The following is an 18042-nucleotide window of genomic DNA, read 5'->3' as shown; positions in this document are numbered from 1 at the left end:
TTATTGTTAAAAGAATACTTTGATAGTTACTTGAAGAGACAAGTCAAAGAATACTTAGGATTGAACTAGAAGTGACTTGTTAATAGAATAATTGTATCTTTGTTTAAAGATAGTGAAACTCAATCTAGTTGGATTGAGAACTAGACGTAGTCTCGATGTTTGAGACGAACCAATATAAAAATACTTAGTGTTTCATCTTATTGCTCTTATTGCTTCATTTGTCTAGCATTATTAATTCATTATAGAAATGTGAGTTTTTGATATACATTATTCAATCCTCCTTTTAGTGTTTATCTTTTCTCCACAAATGCATTTGAACCAAGTGTAGTGTTCAAAAAAGGAATGTTAGTCACAAAGAGAATTTTCGGTATATACAACAATGCATTCAAAAGTCTTTGCTCTTTACTTCATTATTTTATGATGCCAAAACATTTATGAAACCCTGAAGCATATAAACAAATGTTGAAGAGTGACCATATTGTAAAAAGATTTATAAAATTCACTTAGATACATTCAAAACCATTTCATGTGTTTATTTTAACCTTCAATTATCATTTAATTACTAATTATTATATAATAAATTATTAACTCTTATAATAATAATTACTTTACAAATTATTTTAAATAATTTTTAAGCTAAAATATATTTTTATCCCTTATTTTTATTTTTAATTCAATTTAATCCCTTATTTTTATTTTTAATTTCAATTTAGTCTCTAATTTAATTTTTCTATCAATTTATCTCATTGATTTTATCAATTTAGTGGTATGTGAAAAATTATGAACTTAGACAAAATTAACACCATTAGTGCAAAATATTGACCAAAGAATGAATTTAACTGATAAAAATATTTTAAGAGATTAAAATAAATTTTTTTAAACTTAAAAAATCAAACTGAATCCTTTAATAAAAATAATATTATAGCCTAATTTTTAATTAATTGAAAAATAAAAATACAGTATATGAAAAATAAATTCTTTCAAATTTTAGTATGTTTGGCAGCACTTGTATAATTGGGTAGAGAGAGAGAGAGAGTAAATAGTTCACTCATTTCCGTTTTGTCCATAATTTTTCCAGGTTCCGCCACTCACTCACTCCTCTGCTGTTGTCTGTTGAGACTCGAGCGCAGAGCAGACATGCTGAGAACTCTAGTTCTCAAGCGCACCCTCCGTCCCGCCCACCACCACCCACATTCCCGCCTCCTCCGCCGGTTCTCCGCGTCCCCGGAGCCCGCCTCCTCCGCCGACGCGGAAACCCGCAAGTACGCGGGCTACGCGGCGCTGCTCCTCTTCTGCGGCGGCGCCACCTACTACACCTTCCCCCTGCCGGACGACGCGAAGCACAAGAAGGCGCAGATCTTCCGGTACGCGCCGCTGCCGGAGGACCTGCACACGGTGTCGAACTGGAGCGGGACGCACGAGGTGCAGACGCGCAATTTCCTCCAGCCGGAGAATGAGGAGCAGCTGGAGCGCGCGGTGAGGGAGGCGCACGAGAAGAGGACCCGGATCCGCCCGGTCGGGTCGGGTCTTTCGCCGAACGGGATCGGGTTGTCCCGGGTGGGGATGGTGAACCTGGCGCTGATGGATGGGATTTTGGAAGTTGACAAGCAGAGGAAGACTGTGAGGGTGCAGGCTGGGATCAGAGTTCAGCAGCTTGTTGATGGCCTCAAGGACCATGGCCTTACCTTGCAAAATTTTGCTTCCATTAGGGAGCAGCAAATTGGAGGCATTATTCAGGTTCTTCTTTTTTTGTTTTTAGCCACCGATATCTGAATTTGGTACCATAATTGCTGCTATTACCTGAAATTTATTGGAAATTAAGATTATTTTATGTTAGAAGGACCGTGTTAGAGGGTGAATTTCTTGAACTCCTCATTTTGTAATGTCAAATAGAATAAGTGACGGAGAATTAGGGAAAATTACATTAAGGGTATGTTTGGATAAGCTTCTCTTGAAGTACTTCTAGAGAGAAAAAAAGTAAGGAAATTTGAAATAAGTTTGTGTATAAGCTAAAAGTAGCTTATGCATGAGTTAAAAATAAGTTTTTGGAGAACTAAATAAGAAATAGCTTCTACAAATTAGCTTATGCATAAAGTAATTTCAGTTTCAGCTTATGGAAAAATTTATTTCCTTCCTATTTTTCTCTCTTAGAAGTGCTTCTGGGGAAGATTACCCAAATAGGCCCTAAATGGTTCGTGTTTTATTATTTTTAGGCACTAATATCTGAATTTTGTACCAAAAATGCTACGGATACACACTCTAATGCAATTTTTAATTTCAAATAGACTAAGTGATGCAGAATTAGGCAAAATCAGATTAAATGATGTTTGATTTCATGAGCGAGAATTGAGTTGGAGTCTAAAATTGATTTTGAGTTGAGGCAACTCTTAGTAACTTTCGCTTTGGAGAAATTTTTTTTGTAGAATTTTACTGCTAACTTGAGTTTCAATTTTTCTAAAGCTTACCCAAAAGCACACTCCTAAATCTTTTAAGGATGAATTGGAAATTTTAATTTTTATCCTTTTGTTTTTAATTTTGGTTATGGTTTGATATATTACTTTTATCTGGAATGGGCGGATGTGTTATCTCGTAATTGAGTTTAAAAGTTTGAAAATATCATGGAAGTTATGCTTTATTTATTTATTTATTTATTTATTTTTTAGATTGAGCATTGGTTTGAGTACAAGTTTTAGGCTTTTAGCTAAGTAATGTGAAAGTGCTGATTGAAAAGGGAATCAGAGTTTTCTTCCTGTTCTTGAGGTTTTTCTGTTTGATGTAGTTTAGTACTTTTGTGAGCTAAATTTAAATTGTACTATACCTCCCTGTCATCTTTCATATAAAGTAGAATGCTTTGCATTCGTGTGTTCTAGGTTGGTGCACATGGCACTGGTGCAAGATTGCCTCCTATTGATGAACAAGTGATTGCCATGAAACTGGTCACCCCTGCCAAAGGAACAATAGAGATCTCTAAACATAAAGATCCTGAGCTGTTTTATCTTGCTCGATGTGGTCTTGGAGGACTTGGAGTTGTGGCTGAAGTCACCCTTCAGTGTGTTGATCGACAGGAGCTTGTAGAACACACAGTTGTCTCAACAATGAATGAGATAAAGAAAAATCACAAGTAATTGTTGGATTTTTTATTTTTTTAATACTTTTTGGAACATCAATCAAATAACAGATACGCTGAACATCATCGTTACCACATTAATTACACGATCTTATAACATAGAACTAAGATCAAGAACTTGCTTTACTCCCAAAAATTGCAATATAATGAATATTAGTTCATACGCATACACAATATCTCATTGTTTTTTTGTGTATAATTATGTCAAATCAGTCATCCCAAAATATTTTTAACATCAAATAGGTCCTTTAAATGCCATCAAATTTGTGCTTACATGGAAAAGTTAATAGCATTAATTATCATGGAGTGATAGAATCATGGGTATTGAAGCTAATGTGAATAATGAAGTGAAGCAGTGCAAGATGTGGATCAGATGGTGGGCTATATTCATGCAAAATATGGAAAGTGTACATACGTAAGAAAAAGAAATATACCAAGGGGGGAGAGTTAGTTAAAGATGCTGAGCTGGCAGATAATTGGGGGGGAGGGGGTATCAGAGGACAGATAGTCATTTTTCCTGGTGGTTTTGGACAGAGAATTCGTTTTCTTTGAGGAGCCTTGGCTCTGGGTTTTCCATTTGCAAGAGCTCAGGCTCATTGTCTTTTCTTTCATCAATAATAATCTCTCATTTATACTATTTTGTCGTATCCTGAGTGACCAATTAGATTCCCCTGATAATTAGTGGGCCAATATGATGTTACATACACATTTGATTGGCCAAAATTTGTGTTTACTCTAATATTATTCTTGGTAGCATTTTACTAGCATGCTTGCACATACTTATCTATTTTTGGTGCATGAATGTGCATACGTTTTCTATTATTCTTGCCTCTGGTATAAGTGATTAAGGATCTGCTGACAATGATTTTGATTATTAGCCCTTTTCTATCTTTTGTAGGAAATTGCTATCTGAGAATAAGCATGTGAAGTATCTTTATATCCCTTATACTGACTCCGTTGTGGTTGTGCGATGCAATCCTGTTTCAAAGTGGAAAGGTCCTCCCAAGTTCAAACCACAGTATACTAAAGATGAAGCGATACAGCATGTGCGTGACCTTTACCGGGAGTCCCTCCAGAAATATGGGTACAATTACACCTTATCTATTATTGTAAGATTAATCAATTTATTTTGATTTGCTAAAGAAGTACTAAAGTTGCCAGATTTGAGAGAAAGTGTTCCGAGTCTTTTTCACTGAATAAAGACTAGTAGAAGCAGCTGCTGCTTCCTCTCTTATTTTTCTGCAATTGATTACACTTTGTCTTCCTTTAGTGGCATTTATTATTTTTTTCTCTCTTGAATATGATTTGAATTTACATTGAGAGGTAGAAACAGACAGATTGAAGGAATTGCCAAAGATTTATAACTGTAGCATATTTACCCTTTTGTAGGCCCGTCAAATTCCTACCAGTTTCTTGTAATTTAGTAAGGCATGGTCGGATAAAAATGTATTTTTCAATGTATTTTTCTCATTGATCTGACAGTTGTTCAAATTGCTGTAATCTCAAATTGGGATTCTTCTTTTACTACAGTTCTCATTACATTCTTTATTAGTAGCTTGCTGCCCACAACATTCATTCTCTTTTTTATCTTTAGTGAATAGTGTCATTATGTTATTGTTGCCATGTTGTGAACTTCTCTGTTTCAAGTTACATACGACTTTCTGTTATTGTATACAGAACAGAAGGATCTAGGGGTAAATCAGCGGAAGATGGTGAACAAAATATAGATGAGCTTTCTTTCACAGAGTTAAGAGACAAGCTAATTGCCCTAGATCCTCTCAATAAAAATCACATCATCAGCATTAATCAAGCTGAGGCTGAGTTCTGGCAGAAGTCAGAAGGATATAGGGTTGGATGGAGTGATGAAATATTGGGCTTTGATTGTGGAGGCCAACAATGGGTATCAGAAACATGTTTCCCTGCTGGAAAACTAGCTAATCCTAGCATGAAAGACCTTGAATACATTGAAGAGCTGAAGAAACTTATAGAGAAAGAAGAGATACCTGCACCTGCTCCAATTGAGCAGCGCTGGACGGCTAGCAGTAGGAGTCCCTTGAGTCCCGCTTCAAGCCCATCTGAGGATGATATATTTTCTTGGGTACTAAAACTCCCCTGGATAATTGTGCAGTACAGATATAGTTCCAAATTCTTCTCTAAGCTAGGATGGGTGAACTTGTATACATGGTCATATGAAGTCTGCTTAGCTCCATGTTTGTCTAGATGCTTTTATTTATTTATTTTTCATGTTTTTGTATAAAGAAACTTCTTTTTTTTTTTGCTTTGGGGGGGGGGGGGGGTGTTGCAGTTCAGATTTAAAATTTTTTTCATCAGCCTTTAGAAAAGAAAGATTTTTTTTTTAATGCTAAAACCTCAGCTCTCCATATATGCATTTTTTTTTTGTGGAGAAAAACAATTTTTGTTGAGAAAAAAAATCCAATAGGCGTTAGATCCTCTACTTCTATAATTTTAGTCAATTTCCCATAGTAATGCCTTTCATTAACTTTAATTTCAAGTTTTTAAATCAATTGAAATATAAACCTTGGATACTTCCATGAATTTCAACATTACAATGCCATTTGGAAAACTTTTGGAGACCGTTATACTTTTGATGTTGTTTCAGGTAGGTATAATCATGTACCTCCCTACCATGGATGCTCGGCAGAGGAAAGATATAACAGAAGAATTCTTTCATTACAGACATCTGACTCAGGCGAAATTATGGGATCGTTACTCTGCATATGAACACTGGGCTAAGATTGAGGTAATCATCTAAGTATCATAAATAATGAAAAATGGTCCAACATGGTATTTGGATATGATATACCAATTGTTGTCTTAATCTATTTTATTTGATCTTTGCCTTAATTTCCTCATACTGAATTGCCAATTTAACTTGCTCTATACAACAGAAAGATCTCTCCCTCACACAGACTCCCCAATAACACACAAGTGCATGTTGGTCATGTTTGTTTATAAGGTTTGTGTTGTAACTAGGGGTAGTAATGAACCGAACCAACTTGAAAATAGTTCGAAACTCAATTCGATAATTAATTTGTTAAACTTGGTTCATGAACCCAATGAATTGAACTTAAGCTATATATTAAGCTCGATAAATAAATGAATTGAACTTGATTTGTGTATGGTTTGGCTCATTTAGTTCATAAATCAAGTTGACATATATATAAGTTATACAATTAACTTTCTATATAAATTTCAGCTTATTAAAATTTGCAAGAACTTTCAAAACTTAGTTATATGTTAATAATAATAAAAGAAGTGAACACTTTAAAATTTTATGGTTATGAATTGGGTTTTCTATTATTTTATGCAAAGTGGAGTAGTTTTAATTTATTCAAACTTTAGTTGTAATCATGTGTCTTTAGCATCGTGTCTTGTAATCTTGCAAAGCTAATAGAATAAAATTATGTTTTTGTTTTTTTGTTTTAAATAAACAATCATTTAATTTAAAATCTATTATTAAATTAAAAATTTGAAGTGTATTGGATTAAAAAAAATTGAGTCTTAGTTCATGTGATTCGAGCCAACAAACTGAATCGAATTGCTAATGAGCTTGAACCGAGTCGAATTTGAGTTAGAAAAAAAGGTTTATGTTGAGCTCGAATTGAATTGTAAGTTGAGCCAAATGTTATCGAGCTGAGTCATGTTGAACCGAGCTTGGCTCAGCTCGACTCATTTGCAGCCCTAATTGTAATTGAACTATAATCTAATCCTTGAATGCTAAGTTCCAGCTTGGGTGTCAAAGGTGCATCCAGCTGTTATCACCAGATGTGTCAATTGGAAAATGAAAGGAAACTGTTTGAACTTTTGAGTATACTTAATTTTTGTGCATATTATCTGTATCTAGGTTCCAAAGGACAAGGAGGAGCTCGCAGCTCTCCAAGCAAGACTTAGAAAGCGGTTTCCTGTGGATGCATACAATAAAGCAAGAAAGGAATTGGACCCCAATAGGATTCTTTCAAATAACAAGTTGGAAAAGCTCTTCCCACAATCAGACACCATATAAATTCTGGGTTGGTTGTTTCTCCAAATTGTCCATAATTTTTATGCGAGTATATTCAATTCTAAGTTCTTTTCTGCAGTCTCACGTTGGAACTTGGGGATGCAAAATATCTGGTGCACAATCTGGATTATTATGCATAAATGTTTTCTTTCGGCTTATATTGCCTGCATGGCAGATACGTTGAACTCAGAAGCTTAAAGAATTGTGATGTGTTATGTACATAGAGGAGCTGGATTGAGCTTTTCGTTCTGTTACTCATAACATCTAAAATAGGAAGCATAAAGAAAGGGGGGAACTGAAGGAGAAGTTCCGTTGATATAGTTGTATGAATTGCTGCTTCTTAGGCATGAATTAGGTCCATCATACTTGATTTTTATGCGTTCAATTTGGCTGGGACTCTGCACTTTCTACTTGTTTTACCAAGGCTTGTTATGCAAGAATTTACATTTGGAGATTTTAGCCTTTATTGGATTAATGGATCACAGCATTAAAACATTCTTGTCCTGAAAAATACATAGGTTGGTAGACCCTTTGAAAGAAAGCAAATGATTGCTCCTGATATTAAAACTGGTTCTCATTAACAGAAAGCAGATAAAAGCAAAATGGTTGCTAGAAAAGTGAAGTAATTATTATGGCGATTACAACGGTACACAATTTTTCCTCAAGATATTAAACCCTAGTTAGGTATTTGTATCCACAAGGCTCAAAGATGGATAAGGCTAGTTAAATCTGTCGGTTATATAAACCTCTTTGCACTTGTGTGTTTGAGGTTCAAAGATTGTACACTTATAGCCAAAATAGATGTCTAATAATTTGACTTCGAAAGCTAGAGATATATACTCTAAGGTTAGATGTAATAATTATGAGTTTTGGAAATTATTTCGAGAATCTAAGATTTTAATACATCTAAATACATGCATGTAACCTCCTAGGGTTAAGAGGGAGGTCTCATGTTACACATTTTGTAGTGTTGTGGACATGACGACTACTAAATTCTTTTGGGTGATTTTTGTGCTGAAATATTTTGGCGCCTGTCATGAGCCTTGATGAAACTCTTTCTACGCTCTTATTTCTTGTTTGTAGACAAGCTTGATCAAGATGGGAACTCAACACAATATAGCGGCTTTGGACTACCATTTTGGCCTCAATTGCAGATGGAGGCAAGGATAAAAATAAGTTGATTTAGAAAAGTGTCATATCAGATCCGAGAGTGATAATTGACAAAGACGTTTTCGTGTAGATGAAATTTCTCAGACATAGATTCTAGTTAAGTTGACACTATTCATCTTGCATTTTTTCTTTTTCAATTACAAATGCAAAGTTCTTTCTTTATTTATTTATTTTTAAAAAATCGTCTCATTCATTGATAATTCTCCTTCCTTGTCCCATTAACATGATTCAAAAAAGTGAAAACTACACAAATTTCTATACCCCACAAAAATTATTTGAAAAATCTCATTCAAGATTTCAAGATCTCTTATTGAGACACCCTATCTCAAGAGATATACCATATAAAATGAAAAATATAGATAAAAAGATCAGAAATATATCACCTATTTTGTGTAGATATTGATCTTTCACAATTGCATTCACTTGAATTTCTTCTTTCAAGAACACATCATCATATGTTCAATCTTTGCACTTCTTGAATTTCAGAAAAAACATTTCTTTGATCATACTTTGATTCTTGTTTTTGATAAGTGACCTCCATTAGATAAAAGGTACTATTTGAGAAAATGCATTTAATGCTCGCATTAAATAAGTCAAATAGTCACCTGCCACTACAAGGAAAAATGATGAAAACAAACAAAGAAAACTTGTGAGATGGATTTAAAGTGTTGCAACAATTATCTTCTCTAAACTACTATATAAAGAAGATTCAAAGCAGAAGAAAGAAGAGAAAGACACACATATACATCGACTTATAAATCCACTTGTATAGAAACATACTCTCTATAAATATTCTTTCTTGTAAACAATCATTACTTTGTATTTGTTGTATAATGTCTAAGTGAGATGAATACAATACTTGTATAACCTTTATAACCATTGTTATAAGGTTGAGTCTAGAATGACTTGTCTAAGGGGAGAATTGACTGTAAAAGAATATTTGATTGTTAAGTCTACAAAAGCTTGTTGTTAAAAGAATATCCGGGTAGTTGCTTGAAGAGGTCAGTCAAAAAATATTTAGGATTGAGAATAAGTGTCTTGTTGAAAGAATACTTGGATCTTTGTTTAAAAATAATGAAACTTAATCTGGTTGAATTGAGGACTAGACGTAGTCTTTGTAGTTGAGATGAACTAGTATAAAAATTTCTAGTGTTCCATCTGTCTGCTCTTTATACTCCATTTGACTAGAGCTACTACTTCACTATGAAAACCATGCTAGTTTTTTTATATACACTATTGAACCCTCACTCTAGTGTTTATCTATTTTCCACAACTATCTTTTGGAGGAGTTTGTGAGACAAACACTTGGAGTGGAGTGGAGAGCAAATACTAGAGATCTTCTGCACTAATGAGTTTGTTCATTGTATAGGAGAACTTGAAGATTAAAGACTTATTTTCAATTTTTGTTCTCGATTTTAAATTGTCATTGTTGTTAATTCTTTTGAGTTTTAAGTTTTTTTGTTGTAAGTGGTTTTGAGAGGCTTTTAATAGCCTACTCGAATCTTTTATTAGTGAAAAGATTTAAGTAACTTCATTTAGTACTAGTGAAAGTGTGTTCGGAGATTTCTAAGTGTCCTTCCAAACTTTCACATAGGAATACAACTAGTTTACATGCTTACTTTCTTTATTGCTTTCTTTTAATTCTTGTCAAATGTTAGAATATTTAAGAGGTTCCAAAGACTTTTTAAAAACAAATTAGGTTTCATTTTGTTTAGTAAATAGGAAAAACACTTTTCTAAAATCAACTTGCATCATGCCTAGGTACATTAATGGTCCTTGTTTACTAGAATCTAGAAGGGGGAGGAATAGATTCTATCCTAAGATGGATCTATTTTTGAAATGTCTTGATTATAGACTACCAAGATATTCAATACTCAACCTTTAATCAATTGGATTTAACAAATTATAGTAGATTACAAGGAAAAATTCCAATATATCAAAATTTCAATGTTAACACAACTAATCAATCACTTGTAATCAAGGTTGATTTTATATTACCAACTTCTTAATCAAGTTCAATTACAAGAATAATATTCAGAGTATGAGTGATAATTGAAATAACATATCTCATAAATCGTTGAATTCTTTAATCAAATTCATAACAAGATTGTTAAAGAGATATAGGGTAAGAAGATAAAGAATACAAAAATTTATACTGGTTCAGCCATCTACTTGGCCTACATCTAATTTTCTCTGATTTAACACCCCACTAAATCAAATATCATTCACTATAATATTATTTACAAACACTATGCACACACAATATTACAAGAATGTTAACACACATCAATCTTGACACTATAAGACTGAAAAACATACAAATTTTTGTACCCCACAAAAATTACTTGAGAAATTCTACTCAAGATTTCAAGATCTCTTATTGAGACACCCTATCTCAAGAGATACACCATATAAAACGAAAATACAGATTAAAAGATCAGAAAGATATCACCTAATTTGTGTAGACATTGATCTTTCACACTTGTATTTACTTCTTGAATTTCTTCTTTCAATAACACATGTTCAAGCTTTGCACTTCTTAGTATTTCAAAAAATATTTCTTTGATCAGCCTTTGGTTCTTGTTTCTGAAAGTATTCTTTTTCTCTAATGTTGTTTTTCCAAACAAAATTCTCTTTTAATTTCATAAAAGATAGTTATTAAAAGTGGAAGACGTAATTCAGTTATAAGGACTCATAACGTAAATAATCTATTACCTGATATGGTAATTGATTACCAGTTCATCTAAAAATTGAATTTAGAACATAAAGAGTCAGGGTAGTCGATTATGGGATATGGTAATCGATTATCCCAAGCTTTTCAAAACCTAGAATTGTATTTCACTTTGTGGTAATTGATTATCCCAATGAAAATCTTGATTCTTCAGCCTTGTTTCAAGTAAGAGGTTTTGTTTTAATCTATTACCAACTTTGGTAATCGATTAACACAGAGGATATATGAATATCCTTCTCAAGTAAGAGACTTGGTAATCTATTGCCCTGAATGGTAATTAATTAACAATGTTACCTTGAAAAATCTTGTTTGAATCAAGTCATATTTCTATGTTTAAACACTTGGTAGTAAATTACCTTTTCATGATAATCTATTATTTTATGTTTATACATGGAAATACTAAGTAATCAAGTTCTTGGTTTCTTAAAAGCTTGATTAGTTCTTGAATTAAGCATTCATCATCATCATCATCAATTATAAACAAACACACATAGATGCCTATATCTATTATAATCAATACATTATCCTTTTTCATAGGCTTAAGCAATATCTATATAATACATCATCAAAAAACTAAAACTTTTTTTAGGAGCCTTCAAGATGTCCCATCATCTCAACGAAGCACTTCACACACTTCCCAATGTGATAATGACTCTAGTTCACCTACAAACATTTTGAAACTCAAAAGTGAACTAAAGACACTAAAACTTTAAAGAAAACAATAAAAGAAAAAAGGTTAGAGGTTAAAGCTATGAAGGCCAAAATTCTACAAGAAGTTAGAGAATGTAGAGAGATGTAATAACTCTTACATTAAAAGAAAAAAAAAAGAGTAAGAGTAAAAGTCATAATAGTAGTTCTCATGGAAGGCTCTCATCATAGTCTACCTACACCCCATCTTGAGGAAGATAAACTTCACATGAGTGACAACTACCAACTTGAATATAATATTCCTAAACCTAGGAGAGAGCATAAGGTTAGGGAATCCAAGGTGGATCTCCCTCACTTCCATGGGAAGGATGATATGGAAACATACCTAGATTGGGAGATGAAAGTGGAACAATTCTTTTCTTACCATATTGTAAGAAAAGAGAGAAAAGTTTCTTTGGTAACCCTTAGCTTCCAAGGGTATGCCATGTATTGGTGGACCTCCATAAAAAGAGAGAGAAGGCTTCACAATGAGCTTGAGATCAAATACTAGAATGACCTTAAATGAGAAAAAGGCACATATCCTCCTATTATGGAAGGAAGCTTATGGATAAGCTCCAAAGACTTCATCAAAAGAAGATAAGTGTAGAAGAGTATAAACAAAAGATGGAGTTATACATGTTAAGGGAAAGTATAAGGGAGGATAAAAGAACCACCATTTCTAGGTTTCTTAGTGGCTTGATCATTAAAATTAGAGACAAAGGTGAACTCTTGCCATATAGGGACCTTAATGATTTGGTCCAAATGTGCATTAAAGTATAGCAATAATTATTGAGGAAAACTTATCATAAGAAAGATTCCTCATCATCATCATCATCGTTATGCTATAGAAAGGACCATGGAGAAGAGGGGTACTTTTATAAGAGTCACTCCCAGAGTGATCCATCTAAGGAAAGAGAGGACAAAGGAAAAACCTCTCTAAAGAAAGAAGCCCCAACACTAGTTCTGAGATTAGTAACATTAAATTTTTTAAGTGTCTTGGGAGATGTCACATTGCCTTTGAATGTCCACCAAAAAGACTATGATCTTAAGGGACAAAGACCACTATATTAGTTAAGAGGAGACTACATCTAGTGGTAGTGAAGAAGAAGGGGTAAGTTCTAGTGGAGAGGAAAATATCCTTGTGATGATGAATTCTTATTGATTAGAAGGCTTCTTGGAAGCCAACCTTGTGAAATTGGAACTTCACAAAGAGAGAACATCTTTCATACAAGATGTAAAATTTTAGAATAAACTTGTTTTCTCATTGTTGATAGTGATTGAAGTTCAAATTGTTATAGTACAAGGTTGGTTACTAAATTATCCTTACTACCATTCCTCACCCAAAACCTTACAAGCTTCAATAACTTAATGAAAATGATGATATAATAGTAAATCAACAAGTGAAGGTTAAGTTTTCTATTAGTAAATATAAAGATAAAGTTTTATGTGATGTAGTTTCCATGGAAGCTTGCCATATTTTGTTAGGAAGGCCATGACAATTTGATAGAAAAAGCATTCATAATGGCCTTACTAAGGAAATATCTCTCACTCACAATGATAAGAAATTTGTATTACAACCTCTTATACCTATCCAAGTGGAAGAGGATGAAATACAAATAAAACTTACAAGGGAAAAAGAAAATAGTGAGAGGAGTAATAAAGAGGAAAATGTTTCTTCACAAGCGATAGCTAAGAAAGAGAGTCATTTTTCTATAAAAAGATGAATCAAAATAACTCTCTATCTTAAGTAGTCTATTACTACACCACTCAATGAGTTGGTGAAGAACATCATTCCTTCTTCTTTGGAAGGAAAGATTGAGAAGGTTTTTCAACCCAAACAAATTGAGCTCTCTAATGCAAATGTTTTAGCTATTTCAAACATTTCTAAAGCTTTTGAGCTAGAATATTTTGCATGCGGACTAGATATGGGAGCTGGTTTTTTTTTAAAGGTGGGCACTCTATTGCTTCTTTAAAGATAACTTATTTTCGTGTCACTCTTAAGTATCCTACCTATAACAAAGAGTTCCTTGCTCTTTTCCAAGACATCCAATCTTGGGAACGATACTTTGTTCCTAAGAAATTACTTAGTCATGATGGCTCTATATCACTTTTATCCTTAGGAAGGCAAAAAACTTTTGTTGTAAATAGTTTAGGTTCTAGGAGCTTAGGTGATCATATAGGACACCCAAGGCAAATCTTTTTAGATCCTAGTAACACAACTCTTTTAGGAAAATATAGTTTTAGTATAGATAGTGTAGATAAAACAAAAAGGATTCAAGAGAACCCTAAGAAAATATTAATCCTTAAGGATAGGTCCATCCTAGATTTAGAAATCTCTCCTTAAGATCTTTTATCAAAGTATTCCTCCTTGTGGCAAAGGATAGGTCCATCCTAGATTTAGAAATCTCTCCTTAAGATCTTTTATCAAAGGATTCCTCCTTGTGGCAAGATCTTTGGCTTATCTTTCTCTAAAGAAAGTGGCAGCCTATTCTCTCATCTCCCCCACCTTGTTTTGTTTCTAAAGCTTGTTGGGTCAATGGAAAAAAAATTAGGCTTAATAAGAAGATTACTGGAGCAAATCATCAATCATCTCTCTAATGGTTTTCATCACCAAGTCATTAAATGTGAAATTTTTACTAGTGGATGCCACAACTTCCTACAATTCATACTCAAATGACCCTCCTTAAATGTCTCAGGTGCCATAGTTTCCACACCCCACTTAACAATTAAATTCCCCACTAATGAGGGGAAAGATAGCAATGGTACAATATGATAGTCACTCGGTTGAATTGTGGAAATTTGATACAAAATATATGTTATTGAGTAGAGTAAGTTTACCATGACATACTCTTGGAGAAAATGGATCTCTCCTCGTGTGTGTATAGACACACACACAGAGACACGAGGAGGGATCCACTTACTTTAAGAGTAAATATACATAAACTTATACCACTTAATAACTCATGTTCTATATCCAACTTTAACGATTCAACTATTAAATTAAAAAATTTTATAGTTCAAGTCTGTAAAGTTTTAAAAAATTTGAAAAATATTTGATACTTCATTTCATTAATTCAAATCAATTTATAAAATACTTTTATAATTATCCATCAATTTGAATTAGTAAAATAAAGTATCAAATAGTTTTCAAATTTTTTAAAACTTAGCAAACTTGATCTATGCATTAATTGAAAATTATTTCATACTTTGTCTCATTAATTCATTCATATTTGATTGATAATCATAAAAGCATTTATATGTAGATTTGAATTAAGGAAACAAAGTATCAAATATTTTTCAAATTTTTAAAAATTTCTAGACTTCATTTATGTTAAGAATTTTTAATGTAATGGTTAGATCGTTGAAATTTGATATAAAATATGAGTTATTGAGTCGAGTTCTACTTTCATCTTACATCTCTTTTATGATCGTTGAATTTTTTGTGCACTTCTTATTATTTGAGAAGGAAAGTTTTCCCTATGTTCTTCTTTCATCTTATGTCTCTTTTATCAAACAACGCTTAAAAAACTAATCTTCATTCATTTCTTTCTTTTTCCATCAAGTTACCCAAAGAAGAGAGAGTAGGATTAGCTTAATCATAGTCTCATAATAGTTAACTAAGGTAAAACAAATGAGAGAAACACATACTATAACACAAAAAGAGCTAAGAGGAGACAACATGCTAATGCATGAGGCTACAATCAACATAATTTTGGTGTTTTACTCATATGTTTCTATTGATTTTTATATGAAGATTTCCAATTTCTTCATTTTGAAAAATATTTTTGGACACCAAATAAGTATGAAAGAGATAAGAGATGAGAGATAAACACATGTGACAAAAAGAGAGAGATAAACATAAATTAGGAGTGTCAATGAAGTGTTTCATTTATTTAGGTGTTCGGGAAATATCACTTGTAACATCCTCTACTTTGCATGTCATAACACATAATATAATATAAAACTAAATAAGCTTGATATAATAAATGAACTCAAAATTCATACAGGTAAAAGGGATCACATTGTTAACATAAACTAAACTTAATGGAATTATAAAGGAATTAAAATCAACTACTTAATTTAAATAACATGAATCAAATCCTAACTAGTCCTAATTAGTCATCGGTGTCACGTGTCCTATCAAAACAAAATCCAACATTGAGGACTAGGTCTTATCACCAACGTCCTCAACACCATGCTACTGATTACCTATAGAAACCACAAGAAAACAACACAAAAGAAAAGGGAGTGAGAAATATCTCACTCTAACTCACAGTGTAGGAATGCAAACTGGCTAGCCAAACACAAACATCACATACAATCAAATAGAGCATTTGCAAATACACACTATCAAAATACTTGATTCATTCATAACATAATAAATAACAACAGATACATTATAATACATTATGGACACAAACTACATGTTAACATGCATGTGGTGCCAGTAAAAACACTACACTTGTGCATTATCGCTAGCAACACAATAGAGTAGTCTAGGAATATATGCCAGGTCATGCCCTTTGTGGACTCTCACTAGAAAAACATATTACTAGGGTCTGGTAAGGATAGCTAAGCTACGCAAGATACATCCTATGTTCACAAGGGCAAGACTAAGACTTTCAAACCGAGCTATCCCTAAGGTAAGTTCCCAAGCTTTTACACAAGGGACCTTTCTTAGTGGTGTATTTCATATTGTACCCTTACAAAAACATTTGTATGCATATGATACATGTCAAATAGGCTTTATGCATTACATTTACATGGTTCCATAATTTCAAATTTCACACATTCATCATGTCTCATTACTCATCACATACTCTCATATATTCATCAACAAAGATCAATTCATATCCACATCATCATTGCATTACAAGAGTCACAACATAGGGTTAAATAGAAGAACAATAGAAGGATCATAGGTAGAATGACGCCCAATGACACATGTTGTGCACTCGATGCGATACCTCCAAAGGACCATATTGGTCTCTTTTTAGACCACACTCAGGGTGATCGAGTCCATGCTCTGCAAGAACACTACCAAGAGCTCTCTAGAGTGTCCACATCCAACAAGAGTTAGCTTACACTCGACGAAAGCATCATAGGGAACCCCTAGAGCTTCTGCACCTAACGAGGGTCATCCCATGCCCAACGTAAGAGACCCCAAGAGCAAACTTTGTTCTCAACCTTAACGACGCTTAACGCACCCCAAGTGGCACTCAACAACATATTAAAAACGACTCGCACAACAAAAACAGAAAATTTTGAATCACACATCAATTTACCAAAACACACAATTCAATCGATAAACATGTTCTATAACAAACAATTAACATTGAATATCTTTCAATTTACACATACAACCACTATCTTTTCGATCACTATCATCACAATAAGTTTTCTTAGGGTTTGCCATGAGAACCCATAGGACCTCAAATCAATCAATTACAATTCTAAACACACAATTGATTATTCATTCAAACAATTAATGTCATTAATCATGTACAAGAAGAACGATAAGAAAAATAGACACAATTGGGAAAACCCCCTCAAACATGAGCATACATCATACACAAGATTAGGGGCCAATCTCACTACTCGACGTACAAACCCACACCCAAAATGAATTTTCTCACTCCCCCTTACTTGGATAAGCACTAGACGATAGGTACATAGCTTCAGGGTGATTCCCTTCTTGCTCTTACTTTTCAAGCTCTAAAGCGCAAATGCATGCGTGAAAAATAAGAGCGTAAAAACTGATCATAAATCCTTCTTTTAAAACCTTAACCTTCCTTTAACCTTATGGCTAAAAGAATTAACTATAGTTACAAATTCTCTTTCTTTTTAATAAAATGTTATAATAATATTTAATAAAATACCATATATTATATTCTAAAATATATTACATAATAAAATAAATATTAAACAACCCCTATTAACAAAAAAAATCCAAGGTTACTAATAAAATACTTATATATAATATTTTATGAAAAATGAGGTGTTACATCACCCTTCTTTATAGATAGTGATATATATATATATATATATATATATATATATATATATATATATATATATATATATAGAGAGAGAGAGAGAGAGAGAGAGAGAGAGTAATATATATATATATATACAAGATACACTTAGTTGATAATATTCATCTTTTTAAGATTAAATTACGTTACACTCTTCATATATAAGAGTATCATATTATATTAAAATATACACTTTTTCTCATTTAACTTAATATTATTAAAGTAAATTACACTCTCTTCCACTTAGAGATGCAAATATTACACTATTACC

The 18042-nt window shown here is 32.9% G+C and overlaps 1 protein-coding gene across 3 annotated transcripts; it reads left to right on the top strand.

Moving 5' to 3' along the window:
- Nucleotides 1-1014: 1014 nt before the first annotated feature.
- Nucleotides 1015-8480, top strand: GLDH (L-galactono-1,4-lactone dehydrogenase). Of its 3 annotated transcripts, none has more exons than XM_020367752.3 (7): nucleotides 1015-1737; nucleotides 2871-3121; nucleotides 4026-4211; nucleotides 4805-5225; nucleotides 5748-5888; nucleotides 6993-7158; nucleotides 8232-8480. In XM_020367752.3, the coding sequence occupies exons 1-6, from the start codon at nucleotides 1138-1140 to the stop codon at nucleotides 7149-7151; spliced, it is 1758 nt and encodes a 585-aa protein (XP_020223341.1). In that variant the 5' UTR covers nucleotides 1015-1137; the 3' UTR covers nucleotides 7152-7158; nucleotides 8232-8480. The 3 variants fall into 3 exon arrangements, with proteins under 3 accessions (XP_020223341.1, XP_020223340.1, XP_020223339.1); XM_020367751.3 differs by lacking the exon at nucleotides 8232-8480 and adding an exon at nucleotides 7228-7643; XM_020367750.3 differs by lacking the exon at nucleotides 8232-8480 and having other exon boundaries at nucleotides 1016-1737; nucleotides 6993-7643.
- Nucleotides 8481-18042: the final 9562 nt, after the last annotated feature.

The sequence above is a fragment of the Cajanus cajan genome, chromosome 7 (assembly GCF_000230855.2).
Source record: "Cajanus cajan strain Asha chromosome 7, NIPB_CcT2T_4, whole genome shotgun sequence".
Taxonomy (NCBI): Eukaryota; Viridiplantae; Streptophyta; class Magnoliopsida; order Fabales; family Fabaceae; genus Cajanus; species Cajanus cajan.
The sequence above is the reverse complement of the archived record's forward strand: the minus strand, read 5'-3'. Positions and strand labels throughout refer to the sequence as shown.

What these genes read in the sequence shown, in the direction of transcription:
- GLDH (XM_020367752.3), top strand. Translation starts at nt 1,138, where the DNA reads ATGCTGAGAACTCTAGTTCTCAAGCGCACCCTCCGTCCCGCCCACCAC. An exon ending in AAATTGGAGGCATTATTCAG is followed by an intron (nt 1,738 to 2,870) that starts GTTCTTCTTTTT and finishes CGTGTGTTCTAG; the next exon opens with GTTGGTGCACATGGCACTGG. An exon ending in AGGATGATATATTTTCTTGG is followed by an intron (nt 5,226 to 5,747) that starts GTACTAAAACTC and finishes ATGTTGTTTCAG; the next exon opens with GTAGGTATAATCATGTACCT.